The 18,279-nt window shown below is 39.5% G+C and overlaps 1 protein-coding gene across 5 annotated transcripts in view; it reads right to left on the bottom strand.

The window, feature by feature from the left end:
• Positions 1 to 18,279, bottom strand: part of Hdac9 (histone deacetylase 9) — an 858,974-nt gene that overhangs the window by 762,655 nt on the left and 78,040 nt on the right. For all 5 annotated transcript variants that reach the window (XM_052185941.1, XM_052185944.1, XM_052185943.1 and 2 more), the window contains one exon: positions 16,257 to 16,373. In XM_052185941.1, the coding sequence (XP_052041901.1) occupies positions 16,257 to 16,278 (22 nt within the window). In that variant the 5' untranslated portion in view covers positions 16,279 to 16,373. The remainder of the gene's footprint in view (positions 1 to 16,256; positions 16,374 to 18,279) is intronic.

The raw sequence follows: 18,279 nt of genomic DNA, 5'->3' as shown, positions 1-18,279 counted from the left end.
TGAGAAGTTAGAGGTCAGAGGTCACAAGTTAGGGCTCAGATTTTGGGGGCTGGAAATAAGGCTCAGTAGTTGAGAGAAATGGCCGCTCTTCAGCAGGAACCAGGTTCGATTCCAGAATGCACACGGCAGCTCACTACACTCTGTGACTCCAGTTTCAGAGGTTCTGACATTTTCTTCTGCTATCTATAGGCACTGAACTTGCTAGTCTGAATCTCCTACCTTCTGCTGTGAGACACCCATCTCATCTTCAGGGCTGCATGGACAAGATTAGCTGTTTTTACAGCTGAGCAATTCTTTCTGATCCCAACTGCTTTCTTCAGTGATCCACCATATCCCAGTGTTCACTTCTTCCCATCACAGCTTCAAAACCACCCATCTATGTGCTGCACCCACAAATGCAAGAGAGTCTTATCACAGGACGCTTATGCATGTGTGCCAGGCAGCGGTGTCTAAACACTTTAAACTTCCTTGTAATTTCAAACTTTACTTGATGGAAAAGAAAATCCTTCTGCACGTATGGTATCCAAATACTTCAATTTACAAAGATCAAACAGATATAAATTTCAAAACTTTAGATCCATTGTAACCCTGTAGTCAAAACACTACATATTTTATAACTTTGGAAAGACACATTTTATTTTTAATTTTTGAGCAAATAATTCTAAAGGAGAAAAGGCCCTATTACCTTCCTCTTCAATCACTAGGCTGACTGTGTCACAGGTGTTTATCACTTCGTGCTGCAAGGAATGACATGAAACAAAGAATGATGTTGAGACAGTGCTCCCTGAATGGTTTGAAGTCATTCTTCTAGGACTCTAACAACAGTGTAAACACAGTTAAATGATACTATGTGGGTGACCAATCTCATCAGAAAATACCACGTTTTGATTACCTAATCCCCCAGTGTTTGCTAGGTCTGCAGCGATGTCTTGATAGTCACACCTACCTTGCCGAGTGATTTTTTTCACCCACACAAGTCATACATGACAGCCTATGATTTTGTTCCTTCCTGTTCCATACCCAGATTCATAGTGAAAACAATACTGCACTATTTTCCCTATGAGTCTTCTGAGCTTTGTTTTCTTTCGTTTCATTTGTATTTGGGAGTTTTGTTTGATTTTCTTTCTTTCTTTTTTTGGCTTTTTGGGTTTTTTGCCAATTTTAAAAATCACAGCAGAGTTTTGTGTATGGGAGGAGAGAGCTACAAACCGAGGCTCTTGATGAAAATAAGAAGAGAAGCCTGACTCATCCTAGCACATGCTAAATCCAGTGGTTACTTAGCCAGCCCTGCGCAGCAAGGAGCACGCTGGATACTGGGGACCAAGATGAAATGTCACTCTTCTGAGGTGTTGATAATAAGTTTAGAAAAGAGACTTAACACATGAAGGGACTGCCAGCTAGCTTGATAAGTACAACTTAAAAACTTTTTCACTCCATTTCACTGGAAAATATGCACCACTATGAAAGAGAATGAAGCATTTGATAATGTTTGAAATCGAAATGATAAGATATCCTCAGTGCTTTACAATGGTAATAGTCTGTCCAAATCAGAAGACAGGCAACCAAGATGGCACTGGAGTAGATCTACATCTCCGTAGCTTCAAAGCCTGTGGTCTTCCTGCCAGAGCAGGATATCTATGACCAGGGACATCAGTACCTCTGACAGTTCATCCTTGGGTTTGGAGATAGAACCTTTCCAATATCAGGTGTCACAAACCACACAGTCAACTTGCTTTCACAAAAGCTATGCCCAAGGCCTGTTTGCTGGCAAAATGAAGGCAGCTGTCTTGGTTTCCTGTCTAGTTCCTATGACAACATGATTTAAGGAAACAGTACAGGAGAAAAAGGTTCATTTTAGCAAACAGTTGTAGGTTATAGGGCATCACTGTGAGAAGGCCAATCTGACAGGAACTAGAAGCACCTCGTCACATCACCTCCATACAAAAGCAGAGAAAAATCCATGTAGGCATGTCTGAAGGTCAAGTCAGCCCAGGAAATTCATTAGCAGATGAGGCTGGATGCAAATTGACAAAGTCTAACCATCACCCCGTTCCAGGAACTCTTAAAAGGCACATGTTCAAGACTAGGCTGTCCCACTTAGAAAAATAATGGACAGTCTAGAGCCTGTCCACTCTCACAATGAACTATCATAGGACTAGAATGGCTAAAAACATCTCATAACACTTGCAGAATTCAATGTTTAAAATACTATATTAATGTAAAAAGTACAGTATCATTTGATAAAGTAAATCAGTCTAGGATGATGGTAAAAGTATTATTCTACCTTCATCTATGACAGGAACGCAACGCTGAATGGAGAGGGAAAAGCTACTCATGAGTCACCAGGGAAGGGAGAGGATTTGGTGCCATTGCTTCTGCACAGTGGCTGAGAAAATATCTATGATGTTCACAGAAAGAAGAAAGTAAGAGTTCCTTGCATTTTCCACTATACCTTTAAATGGGACAAAGCCATCTTGCTAGGAAACAAAGTCTGGATTATTAACGATACTTTGTAAAAAAAAAATATTTACACATAATGGATTGCAGAATACTGTTTCATTCGTTTCGTTTTTTAAGGACTGATTTTTATTTCATGTGAATTTGTGTTTTTCCTGCATGTGTACTTGTGTTAGGATGTTGAATCTCCTGGAGCTGGAGTTACAGATGGTTGTGAGCTGCCATGTGGATGCTGGGAACTGAACTTGGGTCTTCTGGAAGAGCAGCCAGTGTGCTTAACTGCTAAGACATTTCTTCATCCCCTCTTTTATTCATTTCTTGGTCAAATCCTTGCGGAAGTGAAATCAAGTCACTACATTATTCTTTCCATTCTTAAGGATGAGAGAAACCTAGGTTCAGAAGAGTTAAATGGGCTTTAAGGCGTGAATGGTGAATCCTGGGACTTAAGATCCTTGGAGCGAGTTTGCCGAACTTCCAAGAGCACCACTCTGCAACCCACCTTACCCAGATGAGTGTTTTCCTCTCTTGCATGCACTCCAAGTCCCCCCACCACAAAGAATGGATGTGAATAATAGGGTTGTAGCTTGGGGGGAAAATCAAAAGAATAATGCTGTTTCCTCCAAGCCTGATAATTACCAGAATGGTCTTCTCATCACCAGGCAGGGAGGGGCAGTAGCCAGTGCTCCAGGCCTCCTGCTCTTAGCTAGCCTTTGCACAAGTATTTAATCCAAAAGGAACAAGGTGCTGTGCACAAAGTGAGCACATACCACCTGTCCCAGGGACAGGGCCTCCCTATGGAGAAAGCAGTTACCAAGAGTCGCTGAGTCTTTCATTTACCACAAGTGTCACACTTGTTCTACTGACTCTGAATCATTCATTTTTAAATTAAAGTATGGTTCTAATTGAGAGCTTTGAGTAGCGCGTGGGGTGTGGGGAAACTTGATCATCCTTAAAATTTATAAAACAAGAAAATGAGTGAGTTTTGAAATACAGAAACATTTTTAAAGCATAAATATGTGAACTTGTACATCCTTGCACCAACTGCTATCTGAGGTTAATTGGTCCCCTTCCAAAACAGAATTTAAGAGAGTTTTTTACAACTAACCAGACAAGGCCATCTCCATCTCCATCTCCATCTCCATCATCTCCATCTCTATCATCTCCATCTCCATCTCCATCATCTCCATCTCCATCATCTCCATCTCCATCATCTCCATCTCCATCATCTCCATCTCCATCTCCATCTCCATCATCTCCATCTCCATCAGAGGGTTTCTCCTTATTTCCTCTGGACTGCTCTGGTGTGTTTATTGGCACTGACTTTAATGGTCATCTTGAGAGCTGGTGGCACTCATAATCAACATGGGGACTAAGGAGCTGTCTGAGCCTCTGGAACTCTCGTGGCATCAGGATCATAGAGATGGGTGACCTACTCCAGATTTTGTCTTCCCTGCCATTTTTCCAACTGTTTTTTCCTACATGGTTCAAACTGACAAACCACCTTCTCCAATGCCACTCAAATAAATTAAAGGCTTTTTTTCTAAGCTGAATGATGTCTACATTCTCACCATAAAACAACTTGTTCCCAAAGCCTTCCATTGAAAGGTAGTTTGATATTCCCTGACTTCTGTCCACCCCTTTTCTACTTGATTCCCACTTGATGATTTTCCTAATCAAGTCAGGTGGGACAGAAAATGAAAGAACACATCATAGAATGACTCACTGCAGTATTAGAGAAAGAAAACACCCTGAATATACACAAGACTCAAAGTAGAGCTGGCACTGCAGTATCTTTTAAGAAGATAGGTATGGTACTAACTTCATAATAGTTGAAATTATAAAATTCAAAGAGAAAACTGTGATTATGAAGAAACTACCATGAGGAATATAGTATTATACAATTTAATATTTTTGACATGTCACAGAGCCATTATAAAGCCTTCTTTATTCAATACCATAAAATGTTTTAATGAAGATGATGAATTTTAATTGTAGAACAATCTAGGGCCAGAGAACAACACAAATCCCTCAAACTTGCCTGGTTCCAGGGAAACACAGCAAACAAAGAATGCAACTTTTTTTTCTTTCTTTCTTTTTTTTATTCAATATAATTTATTTACATTTCAAATGATTTCCCCTTTTCTAGCCCCCCCACTCCCCGAAAGTCCCGCAAACCCCCTTCTCTTCCCCTGTCCTCCCACCCACCCCTTCCCACTTCCCCGTTCTGGTTTTGCTGAATACTGTTTCACCGAGTCTTTCCAGAACCAGGGGCCACTCCTCCTTTCTTCTTGTACCTCATTTGATGTGTGGATTATGTTTTGGGTATTCCCGTTTTCTAGGTTAATATCCACTTATTAGTGAGTGCATACCATGATTCACCTTTTGAGTCTGGGTTATCTCACTTAGTATGATATTCTCTAGCTCCATCCATTTGCCTAAGAATTTCATAAATTCATTGTTTCTAATGGCTGAATAGTACTCCATTGTGTAGATATACCACATTTTTTGCATCCACTCTTCTGTTGAGGGATACCTGGGTTCTTTCCAGCATCTGGCAATTACAAATAGGGCTGCTATGAACATAGTAGAACATGTATCCTTATTACATGGTGGGGAGTCTTCTGGGTATATGCCCAGGAGTGGTATAGCAGGATCTTCTGGAAGTAAGGTACCCAGTTTTCGGAGGAACCGCCAGACTGATTTCCAGAGTGGTTGTACCAATTTGCAACCCCACCAGCAGTGGAGGAGTGTTCCTCTTTCTCCACACCCTCCTTTATATCTGCAAGGTGAGAATCTTAATTTGACTGGTAATTTGATTTTCTGAGCTGAGGACCAAATCCTGAACTTTCTAGGCAAACTCTTTACCACTGAACTAAATCCCCAGCCCCTTCCTGCTTAATGCAATATGTCTTTTAATACCTACTCATTATCCGAGCAGTAGAATAAAATGAGTTCCAAGGCTTGCTAGGAGTGTAGAGTGGGAAAACCCCTCAATGGTCAAGATGCTTCCCACTTTATGTTGCCTTTTCCATATCTTTGCTCACAAACTGCTTCAAAATGGCAGACACAGCGGCCAGTTCTGCAAACCCTCCCCTGCTCACATCACCTCTCCACAGGCAGCCCTCTTATGGCGGGCTGCTTATGTAAACCACAAAAATATGGAAGCCAAGAAAGGCCCCAAAGGATTTGTGATGGAACCAGACTCAGAAAACCGAGCAACAGAAGTTGAGAAAACTGTTAACATTTGTCTCTTTCAAGCTGTTGTAATTACTAAATGTAAAATCTTAAATCACAGGTAGAAAAAAATCAAAATTGAAAAATTGATTCACTGTTTATTTAAAAATTTAAGAATCTCTTTTAGTGTGTCATACATTCTTTGACAGGAGGCCACAAGTTTGTAAGGAATTAAACAAAGACTAGTTATCCTCTCCATCAATGTCACTCATGATGCCCACTCGATCATCTTGAATTTTTCAGTTTCCTTCCTTACCTTCAGCTGTTGTCTGTCTTCCATTCAGTCACATACTCTGGCTATTCTTCAGAAACCTTTTGAATAAATCATACTGATTTTATTTTCCTTACTGAAGTCTGTTCCTAATGCTTGTTGGCTGGAAAGCTAGTATACAAATAAATGCAACAGTCATAGTTCCAATGTTTTTAAATCCAACAAACCATCAGGTGTTAAATAAAATATATTTCACCCTCCTACAGTAGAAAAAAATATAGTCTCATTAATTACAAAGCAGGCCAGATTTGAACTTAGAATTCTCAAATTCTATGGTTCCAAACCAACAAGCTGTGTCAAAAGGAAACTTGTGTCCAGCGTTGGGACCCTAATTCCCACAGCCAGCCTCAACTCACCACCACCCCCTATGCCAGACCTCTATAGCCCACCCCATTAGCCTACCCAAATAGATTCCTATTAAAATCGTATATAACCATTAAGGGCACTTCAAAGTCTTCCTTCTCCAAATTCCCTTTGAGCCAAGTATGAGCTCATTTTCCTAGGAGCATCCAATTGTTTTCCTTCTGTGTGTGTCAATGGGACTTAGAGCAGCCTGTCTTGCATTTGCATCAGGACCCATGTGCTTGCTTTCCTGATCAGTTAGAGCACAACTTTTCTATGTTCAATGCTAACATTACAAAATACTCTCCCGATGGACTTTTTAAAAGACCTGCACTCTGCATGTGTGAGTGGGGAACGGGCTGATGTTGAGGCTGATTATAGGCAGTGTTATATAGGCAGAACTGTTAAGATTAAAAATGCTCTGGGGCAAGGTCTGTGTTTTGTGCTTGGACTTCATAGATTCCTTTAAGGGAATAGAACTGGTTCTGATACTCTTTTCCTACCGGACACTCTTTTACAAATTGTTTGCAGTCTGCAGGTTGAGCACGCTCTGCGATTACTGAAATGAAGTACAATCCCCAAACACAAAGGTGGCTTGTGCTCTAAGATCATAGAAGAGGAAATTAACAAGAACAATTCTTACAGCTTCAAGTGAGCCCTTTCACCTTTCCCTCAGCATTTATTCTGTATGGCAACTGGACTGAGGGCACAATGGCTTTACTAAATGGTGCACAGCAAGCAAACTACACCGACAACCTGGCACCATGTCTGGCACATACCAGAAGGCATGAAATAAATCTTCAGTGAATGAATGAATGAATAAACAGAACAGCAATGTGTGAACAGAACTGAAAGGTAGCATAGCTTTGAAAATTATATCTGATCCGGGTTTGAAGAAAGATGACCCTCATCCCCACCCAGAGGTATCTTCAACGTATTGCTAGAACCAATGTTTACTGACTGAAACTAACAAAGACAAATAAAAACAAAAAAGAGGACATTAAAAAAGACAAAAACAAAAACCTTTCACATAGGTTATTGATGATTTTGAAATGAAAAAGGCATCCCTGTAAGGCAGAGCTGGCATTCCAAGGAGAAAGCTTAAGTACTACAGCCAGAAAATGAGGAACTCAGCAGCCGGCAGAAGGCAGAAGACAGTTGTGTACTCTCCCAAGGCCTCAGGAAGAGTACAATCCAGCTGAAACTTGCATTTCCACCCAGTGACACGCTTCATAAAACAAAACTTTCTCTAATTTTAATCAAAATTAAGTAGGAATTTGGCACAATAGCCCTAGGAAATGGATAAAAGAATAAACTGGACTTCAAACAGTTAAAGTACCAATAACCTCTAAAGAGTTAGTTGGAAGAAAGCTGGTTTCTCTGAGGGGCGCCCCAGCTCCTCTGGTGTCCCTACTCAATGCTGCCTGAAACATGCTTAGGATCTGAAGTTTTTAGATATACATGTAAAACTCAGATACAACCTCATCTAGACCACAAGAGGGGAACAATGCTAGAGACATATCTGATTTATGAAAGAAAGAAAGAAAGAAAGAAAGAAAGAAAGAAAGAAAAAAAAAAAGAAAGAAAGAAAGAAAGAAAGGAAGGAAGGAAGGAAGGAAGGAAGGAAGGAAGGAAGGAAGGAAGGAAGGAAGGAAGGAAGGAAGGAAGGAAGGAAGGAAAAGATAAAGTTGTTTCTAGTACACGGTTCATAAAGCTACTAAGGATGAATATCTTCATTAAGCCACATGCAATCAACATACAACAGCATATGTCCTAAGAGTGAGCATTATGGATAAGGGCTGTTCATGGGGAATACAGAAAACATAAAAGTTCAATGAAAAGGTAAAACAAAGACAGAAGCTGTGGGGCAGAGTGAACACAGAGGGAGATTTCTGAGAAACAGAAATGACAGGTTTTTCCAGAGCTTGCAGTTACACTCTTAACCTTATACGAATAATCTCAAATAATTTCATAGTCTTTTAAATAATAGTCAAATCGATAAGAGAAAAATGGATGCAAAGCAAATAAATGTGGGCTCTTTTAGGCCCAATGAATATGAGCATTCTTCCCTTTAAGGGCAGTGAGTGAAGAGATTATACGGGATCTAAGGGTCGCTGAAACTGAAGAGGTCAGATCCTTTCCTCCTTATTGCTGCAGCGCACACAATCACAACAGGATGTAGGCATTTCCTTAATGATCTAGCAGTTATAACAAGTAAAACAAACAATCTAGCCCTGACATGTCACTGCTCCCTAAAGACGTCAGTTTTCTCTTGCAGTTTAAGAATTAGTCACTCATTTAGATTGGGGCCAGTCCCTGTGGATGCACGGAGTTGGTGATCAACTAATGGGTTGTGGCATTATTATGAGCAGATATTGCTCCACGGGGGCTGGGGCATTGCATCATTCAGGGCTCTGCGTGACAAACAAAGCCTACCCAAGAGGTTGCCCACAGTTCTGAGGGACACACCCTGCTCCTGATCCTCATCTTAAGATGCTTGCCACCGTCTTCAGGAAAATAGAGTCATGGGGCAGACAGGAAAGGAACCAAATTCTGCTAGCTGTATCTAGTTGATATGTAAGAGGTTGCTTTCTCTATCAAATAACCGTATAGACGTGAACCAAAAAGTAAAAAAAACCAAATTTGAATAATGATGCATTGGAAGTGTAAGATCCCATTAGTCTCTGCAGAAGACTGCAATTATTTGTGTACGTACAAGTTCATCATTTTATACGAGAAAAATCTAAAATCTCATCTAAGTTGAATATGTTCTAAACTTTTTTTGCTACTTAACTCATTGTCCTTAGAAGGTTGCTCTGTGAAGTAAGTGAACGCCTGGCAAGCATGAGGGCCTAGTCTGATCCCTAGACATCCAGGGAAAAATAAAAATAAAACAGGCAGGGAAGCACATGTTTGTAATCTCACGCCGCCGCCGTGACAAAACGAAGAGATCCCTGCTGCTCGCTGGCCAGACATCCACCTAGCCTAGCTCAAAAGAATAAAAAAGTTGGACAGCTCCTGAGGAATGGCACCTGAGGTTGTCCTCCGACATCCATAAACATACATGTTCACAAACACGTACACGCACACAGAGAGAGAGAGAGAGAGAGAGAGAGTTACTAATAAGCAAAAACTGCATTAATTTTTAAAGTTTGAATTATTAGGTCAAAAAAGCCATTGAAAATGAATCATTATAATCTGCATGGATAGCATGAGAACCATCAAATCTGGAAGACTTCCTCACCAAGTGGGAATTCAACATATTGTCAACACACAAAGAAAATAGAGAGAGAGCTAGAGGAATGAAGCAAAGGAGGCATAAATTTTAATTGCAAATGAAGGCAGTGGTGCATGCCTACAAATGCAGCACTCAGGAGACAGAGGCAGAACAATCTATTGTAAGTTCAAGGCCATCCAGGACTACACACCAGGTTCCCGGAGCCCCAGGCTATCAACCACCTACCAGAAATGCAGAGGAAGCAATTGTCGCAGTGAACAAGCACATGTGCTTTACTCCTAATAGAAAATACTGTGCTTCCTCAGTTTACAGCCTAGTGAACAACTTATTAACAGAGATCTTAGATTTTTAATAATAAATTAAGACACAGTAAATCAGAAACGGAATAGACTGCTGTGCACTGAGTCACACACACAAATTAAAACAACATAAAAATTGAGTACACACAGGAAACTGTAGAAAGAAAGGCATTTCAAGGTTATTAAAAAAAGTTTGAGCTACCTCATATTCCCCTCTGTAGTCCCTTAAAGTTATTACAGCTTTGTGAGAGTGGAGGGAGATAGAAAAGAAGACAGGAGGAGTGTTTTAGATCTCTTTTATTATTATTATTATTATTATTATTATTATTATTATTATATTTTCTTTTTTACATTTCAAATGCTATCCCTTTTCCTGGTTTCCCCTCCAAAACACCCTATCCCATCACCCCTTCCCCTCCTCACCAACCCACCCACTCCTGCTTCCCTGTCCTGGCATTCTCCTATTCTGAGGCATCGAGCCTTCTCAGGATCAAGGGCCTCTCCTCCCTTTGATGTCCAACAAGGCCATCCTCTGCTACATATGCAGCTGGAGTCATTGGTCGCTCCATGTGTATTCTTTGGTTGATGGTTTAGTCCCTGGGAGCTCTGGGGGCACTGGGTGGTTCAAATTGTTCCTCTTATGGGGCTGCAAGGCAAACACTAGGCAATAGAGAAAGGAGGACAACATTGGAGAAGTGCTCCATATAACCCCTTCATGAGAAGGCTGTCCACATATAGTTTGTATGAGTACCACAGCTTAACTCACAAAGCTTCAGAGAATACCTAGTCGAGCACTGCTTTATAATTGTGTTCATAGAAAAATCAGTATAAATCATCTACCACTGTATATTTAGCCTGGATTATTTTTTTTGTACTTTTAATTGATTCTTTGTAAATTTCCCATCATGCATCCCAATCTCGCTCATCTCCCCATCTATTCGCATCCACCTTCTGCCCTTGCATCCTCCCACCCAAAATAAAATAAAGTAAAAGATAGAATATTAAACAATTCTTACTGGGAGCATAGTGTGTCACCGTGTGTTACATAGTATGCTCCTTTGCCAACACATCATAAATATCCAAGAACTATTCCCTTCTTAGAAGAGTACAGCTATACTAGTTGTTTCTGAGCCTCCTTTGTGGTTAGATATGCCAGGGGAATAAATTATACTCAATGATATATGAAGACGCACAGAACCTGTTACCACAAATAACTCACTTCTTCCATATTTCTTCCATCACTTAAACAGAAGAGTGTCCAGTGTCTTGAAACCATACCCTGAAGAAACTCCAAGGACCAGACTTGCACAAGGCCTTGCACAGCAACTAGAAAGAACAGCCATGGCTCTGGGATGTGTTCTAGGCTCCATGTGACGAAGACATAACCTTGACCTTTGTTGGAGCCACACCATAAGGTTTGTCTACAGTGTTACAACAGCAAAGGCAGAGAGCAGTCTCTGAACTACCCACACGTGTAAACTGTGAAAAGCAAGACTGAGAACAAGTCAATTGTGCAAATACATTTACACTGAACATTGTAGAGAAAGGCATGTGTCTCCCTGGACAGTCTAGAGAAAGTCCTGTCCCAATACTAATGCACCATCGCTTGGGAATTGTAACATGAATAAATGTCATCTCTATGTTTCAAACTTTAAATTTCCAATTCAGAATTTTGACTCAGGAGTAGCAAAATGATAAACCACTTCGGTTAAATGGATGAAAAATAGTTTAAAATAAGTAATAAATGTATAGAAATGCTTCCCGTGAGTACTGTAACCTGGGATAATATCTTGTCACAAAAAGAAATCTTCAATGGACCAATCCATTTTACTATCTTGGAATATTTTTGAATACTATTTGAAGTAGATAACTGGCTAAGAGCCTGAAGATGGTTTGGTCGCTTGGTGCTTGCTTCTGGTAATAGGACCTGACCCGCATCTCACTACAAAGCCAAGTTTTAGTGTGTATCTAGGGAAGCCATAACCTACTTCATTTGTGCTATGATTCTGTTTCATTAGCTTTCATTTTTATGATAACATACTGGTTAAAAAAATGAAGAAAAATATTCACTTGAACATCATGTTATTTGTTTGCAGCCTTGTCCTGGTTTTAGCTTCCTGCTTAATGACCAACCAGCACCACAGTGGGTGACGCGCTGGAGCGAAAGCGGTGAATCATTAAAGAGTTCGTAAATTTTAAAAACAGGGGCAGGCCTTCTGGGTCCCATATGCTTCTAGAAAACTCACTGTTGTGCTGTATTAATTGAACCGTGAAGCCTTTATTAGTTCCCTTTAAAGATGCTAGCGGCAAAGCTTTTATTAATGCTTGCCCCCGAATTGTTTATGCTACTTAGCATTTCCGTAACAATTTATGTTTCAAAGAACTTTTTGATCATTAGTTAAATCTATTCTACATTTCTATAAGGGAATACAGCTGTTTAGCCAAATAGAGACAAGAAGGGAAATTCCTGCACTAATTTTTTTTTGCCCAAGATTTGTCAGTGAATAAACAGAGAGTTTATGAGAAGACGGACGGAATTTAACATTCACAAGAATGCTGCGAACCTCTTGCTTGGATGAATAAGCTTGTTCTCTCACTGTTAGCAGGTTGAATAGTTGCTGTAAGTATCCCACAGTGATGAGGAAAGCAGGAACAAGTTATCGTGACACAACAAATTCTATCAGCTGATGGAGTAGAGAGGGCTCTAGCCACAGTACTTGAGAAGCCCCAAAGGGCACGGCGTTCCACAATTCTCAAGGTGCCATATACACAGGCTCTGTGCTTGAAAAATTCTCATAGATACATTTTCTAGGAAATTACATTAAAATTATATTTGTCAGAATTAAAGATCATGCCACTATCATTTTACGGTTGGTGTACCTAATTATTTAATTCTTAAAACAATTCTGGCACAAACGTGTTTTCAAAATTTTGCAAGGTTGTATGAAAAATCTCTGCTGTAAAACTTCTCTTGAAGAAAAAGAAAAGAGAAAAGAAAAGAAAAGAGAGAGAGACTCTATAAGCTCTTACCTCAGAAAACTGGGATGGCCTAGAAAGCAAATAAAACCTGTAAGCCCCTGGAATTTTCCTCACAAGATAGATCCTTTCTAGGTTTCCATGGACTAGCTATTTCATGTGTTTTCCACAATGTTAGCTAACAAAAGAGACTTACCTTCTTTTTCTTTGTAATGCCCTCAGATGAGAATCACTAGGGCTTTTAAGCAAATTAAGAGTACGTTGAACTTGGCAATCTTGCATCTAAGGCCTAGCCCTCTAGAGTTTTATGGTAAAGCTCATTGGCAGAGAGGAGTCTGGGAATCTGTGTTTTGAACACAGACCTGTTTGGGGGGAACACAAAGTTAACTGAGCCCTGTTTTCCCTTTGAAACTTGGCCATCCATTTAAAAGATATAGAATCTAGGCTGCTGTCCAGAAGAAATGGGTTTTCTAGTCTTACATTAAAATACATATGGCACTGAGTGAGCCAAAACTTCAACTGTGTCTGTCTCTGCCTCAAAGGCTGTCCATAGGTAGAAGATATGTTTTAGTAGGCTGTATCCCTGCTGGATCACATACTACCTGACAAAAGGTACATGCTCAGCAAGTTTTGAATGGATAAATAAATACTTTAGCTGCAGCAATCAGCTGACAACCATGGGGAGAGAGACTTTCCTCCATATTCCCCAGCACATAAAAGAATCCCCAAAATTCTAACTTTGAACATTATTAGGGTAGCAAGATTAAAATAAAAACCAACAAATGCTATATACAAAAATCAGTACTTATTGTTTGACTGAATACATGATCAAGAAAGTAATCATTTTCTTTGATATCAAACCGTATTTGAATATGGGTAGAAAAATGTTTCTGAGTCTAGTATCTATACAGGGGAAAATAAGAATTCACAGTACTACAGGACCAGTATTCAGGACAAATATAAATAAGCTGAAGGAGTATTTCAAAAATGTTGGAAGCACTGGAGTGAGTCTATTTTTCTGTCTTATATACAAGCCTGGGAGCTGTTTATGGAAGAAAAGAAAATAAATAGATGATGATTGCATAAGGCCAATTCAATTCTCTGTTCAGAATTTAAAAAGCATTTTCTGATTGAAATGATTGTCTCACCAGTGATATGTGTCTCAACAGGACACCAGCAAGAGCAACATTAGAGCATTGTGAGGAAGGTACCAAAAGCATTTTCTTTTATTTTGTATTCCAGGTCTCTGATTAGAGTGAACTATTCTAAAGGAATAGAAATGACACCTATAGGAGTCAAAGCTAATGATATTTTTGAATTTTATTTGTAAATACTCCTTAGTTAATTGAGACTTTTGTACAATGTCAAGCAGAACTACATATGTACTAATAAAGAGTATACAAGAAAATATTAGTGACCCTAAGATCAAATGAGCTTTCCTCAGGACTTCTTATTTATTGACTACATTTTTACTTCTCGTAATTGAACAATTATCATAATGGGTAAGAACTTTTGCATTAAAATCGCGGGCTCAAAGAATATTTTTATATAATAAAAATCAGTATTATAAAATCAATATTCAGGGAGGCAGGGTATGTTTACTCTAGTTGCCAAATGTACTAAGAGAAAAAAAAACACTATATTTCACTATAGTGGCTCTAAATTAAGTATCTTTTTAACTATGCAATTTTGAAATATTAAATTTAAATTTAAATTAATACCCATATATTTAAGTGCCGTGTAGATAATAAAGATATAATTTTATGTCAATAGAAAGGTTAATAATCCTGTCCTATACCTGTAGTTAACAACACAACTCCCAAAATACACTTCAACAGGCTCTTTGGGGGTAAAGAGAGAGAAGAAAAAAGAGGAAAAACTGAGATCTACAATTCCAAATCTTGTTCTACACACCATAATAGCATCCTTACCAAAGGAACCTTGTTCAAATCACCAACTGTTAGCCTCCTCTCAAATGGTGTCTAAGTTAGGGTTGTTCTTGCTGTGAAAAGACACCATGACCATGGCAACTCTTCTAGAGAAAAACATCTAATTAAGGCTGGCTCGCAGGTTGAGAGGTTTAGTCCATTACCGACGTGGCAAAAAACATGGCAGCATGCAGGCAGACATGGTGTTAGCGAAGGAGCTGAGAGTTTGGCATCTTGATCCACAGGCAGCAGAAGTGAACAGTGATCCTGTAGGCATGCCCTGAGTTTCTGAGAGCTTAAAGCCCACCACACCCAGTGATGTACTTCTTCCAACTAAGACACACCTAATCCATCAAGGCCACACCACCAAATAATGTCACTCCCTATGGATCTATGGGGGGCATTTTTATTCAAACAACCACCAATAGATGAAAGTAAAAATTTCTGCATAAAGGCTTGTTTAAACAACCTTTCCAATAGATGTTACTGCATGCTGAACTTTTGAGTGCTGAGCCATCAGGATCCAAGGATACAAGCCTTGGAAACCCTTCCCCTGTCCATCTAGATGGCATAACACCAATTATAAACCACAGTCATGATCAAAACTCTTGACTATTTCCACATCCTTTACAATCAAGTTAGATTTTCCTATAAATTTCAGTCAACAGCCTAATGGAGGCACGGAGAATGGCTGAGCAGACAGTGGAAATCAAGAGGAACTCTAGGTGCAGCACTCCAGGGGCGAAAGCCTTGCCAAATGGTTTATTTTTATGAGCTCTGAATATCATATTACATATCTGACCTAGAGAATGGGGTAACTAACTCAAATTTATCACTGTGCCACAGAATGTACTGAGGTAAACACTCCTATAATGACAAAAGCAGAAAATGCTTTTATAATCTATTTGTGACTCACAGGTGGTAGTTGACCCTACTCCATCTTCTCAAAACTTGGATCTTATTTGCTCTAAAAGCAACGCCCTGTTCCTGGAGGCATGGGTGTTGGCTGCCCTAATCACAGCAGTACTAAACCACACATATCACTCTGGCCTCATAGGAAGCAGGTGCTGAGGTTATTATTAAATACGCATATAGGAAACAGGAGTGGCAGAAAAGAAGGGTGGGGAGGAAAAATATCCTTCCTGTGTGTCAAAGAGATAGAACACATAAACTGACTCCCAAGTCTGACAAATAGAAAGGCTATGGGTATGAATGAAATTCTTGCATCATATTTTTTATAACTGCACATAATTTAATCTGAACATTCATTTAGAAACAGATGAATCAACGCCCAGTCCTCAGACAACAATGCAAATGAAATTACTCAGAAAGTAAAACTGAGTTAATAGAGAATTAACTTTAGAATGTAAAACTCAAAATATATTATTCTATTGTTCAATCTTCATGAAAAATTGTTCCTTAGTTTTTTTTCAATTGCCTGATATGAAGCAACGCAAAGCAATATCCTCCAAATAACATACGTTACCAGTTCTCAAAGCAACAGGACTGACCTGGCTGTACTGGAGAGCTCATGGTGGGATTCAGGTGGGCTGATGGTTGAGGATGTAGAGTCACAGCCTGCTCTCAGCTGACAATGGTTGTTCACGAGACGATGGCAGAGAAGAAACCTAGAGTATAAGAAAATCACAGTGTGTAATATCCAGATTATGTCCATCACACTGAGAGCCAGAGAGCTGGCTCTAGGATTCAGCTCATTTACAACTTGCCTTGGGCCTTTGGGAGTCACGTCAACTTAGTTCTCCCACTCTTTAGCAATAGAAGAGCAAATGTAAACTGGGGTTAACAGGCCAGTGCTGCAGTGTGTACCTAGTATGTATGTAGCCCTAGGATTGACCCCCAGCACTGAAAAGTAGACAAAAGCCAATGCCCATCTTGCTTGCAGCACAGGGATTCTGAGAAAAAGGAACCAATAGGAATAAAAGGAACCAGTGAGCAGAAAGGCGCTTCACGTGTGTTACAGAAGGCTCCCACTCTGCTACTTCGTGGCTGTTTCCATTCCTATAGAAACTGAAAATTGATTTTTGGAGTTATGGATATAAATAACTCACATAGCATTTTCAGCTATTATGGTCAAATATTTACTTGCAGAAAAAGAATCAGTTACTGGAGGAAAAAAATAATGGCCAAAAAAAAAAGCAACAAATAAGTCACGAGCCATAGGACTGACCAGAAAATCCCCATTGCATTGTCCACTTCTTGAAATCTTTTGCAATCTTGTTTCTGTAAAAAGCAGTAAGAGACACTCTTTCTAGGAGTGCCACTAACTGGATGGACTGACTCCGCAAAGGGAATTTAAGGGGCTTTCTGCTTCGAGTCTGAATGCACTTCCACGTCCAGGCACTTAGAGAAAAAGCCATTCCAAGGACATTTTACTAACTGTTTACTGGCAAGTCAAAATTAAAAAAAAAAGAAAGAAAGAAAAGGAAAGAAACTTTTAAGCTGCACTAAGTAAGCATCTAACTAAAATAGATCTGACCTACAGTGTATAACACAGAGGATGCTGGAGCTCTGAGAATCCTGTCTCTCTACCTCAAGAAAACACACATATTTATTGAGACTCATTTCCCATCAGTATTTTGAAAGTGTTATTACTATTTTTGCAAGAAAGTATAAAGCTGGATATAAATACATACTTCTTTGAAGAAATATATAACAGCACTAAGAACACCACTAATGCTGTAAAGATCTCAAGTAGAAATATGCTAATGAGCTATTAAAGCAGCCTAGCGGAACAGCACGCCAGTGTACACAGACAGGTTCACACTCGCTTCCGGCTTTGATAAGTATGAAGACTTAATAACATTAAGGACATTTGGCAAATCCTTTACAAAAGTTATACTGATGTGCTCATTTTACCAGCACAATCAATAAATTTGTGATTCGTATGCCAGTAAGAAAGTGACATCCCCACAAAAGGATAAAAAAAAAAACAGCAAAATCCTTTGTTTCTGTATAGGAAAAATGGCCATTCTGATATTGACACCTGAATGGAAGATCTCAGTGCTGTTCTTCCTATAATAATACCACCTACATAGATTGTCATAGTTGCAAGCTACATTCAGACAGTGTATGGTTGTATTTGAGTTATTGCTACCAGAGCTAAACTAATAAATAATTTTTATGTCTCAGCCTTTATTCACTACCACCTCCTCCCATCACCACAGTTTGCAGAGAAAAACATCCAGATGATTTCTGCTTCATAATTCAAGTAAATAAAAGAGTAAATCCTACTAGGATTGAACTTTGGAGACCATTTTAAATGAGCAGCTGTAGCCTGAAACATCTCATAAATGCTATGAATACAGTTCTGAACACCAGTGACAGCCTGGGTTGGAGCTGCAAGCAATCTTCCTGAGTAAACTACCCAGGCCCAGAAAGACAAGTGCTGTGTGTGTTCTCATACATAGAGGTTAAGGTTGGATCTTCGTATATGTGTGTTTTGTTTGGGGTAGCCATAGGAAACTAGACCATAGAGAGGGAGGACTTTCGAGAGATGAGAGATACCCTGCTGTG

This window comes from Apodemus sylvaticus, chromosome 6, assembly GCF_947179515.1.
Source record: "Apodemus sylvaticus chromosome 6, mApoSyl1.1, whole genome shotgun sequence".
NCBI lineage: Eukaryota > Metazoa > Chordata > Mammalia > Rodentia > Muridae > Apodemus > Apodemus sylvaticus.
Note: the sequence above shows the minus strand (reverse complement) of the source record. Positions and strands in the feature narration are given on the sequence as shown.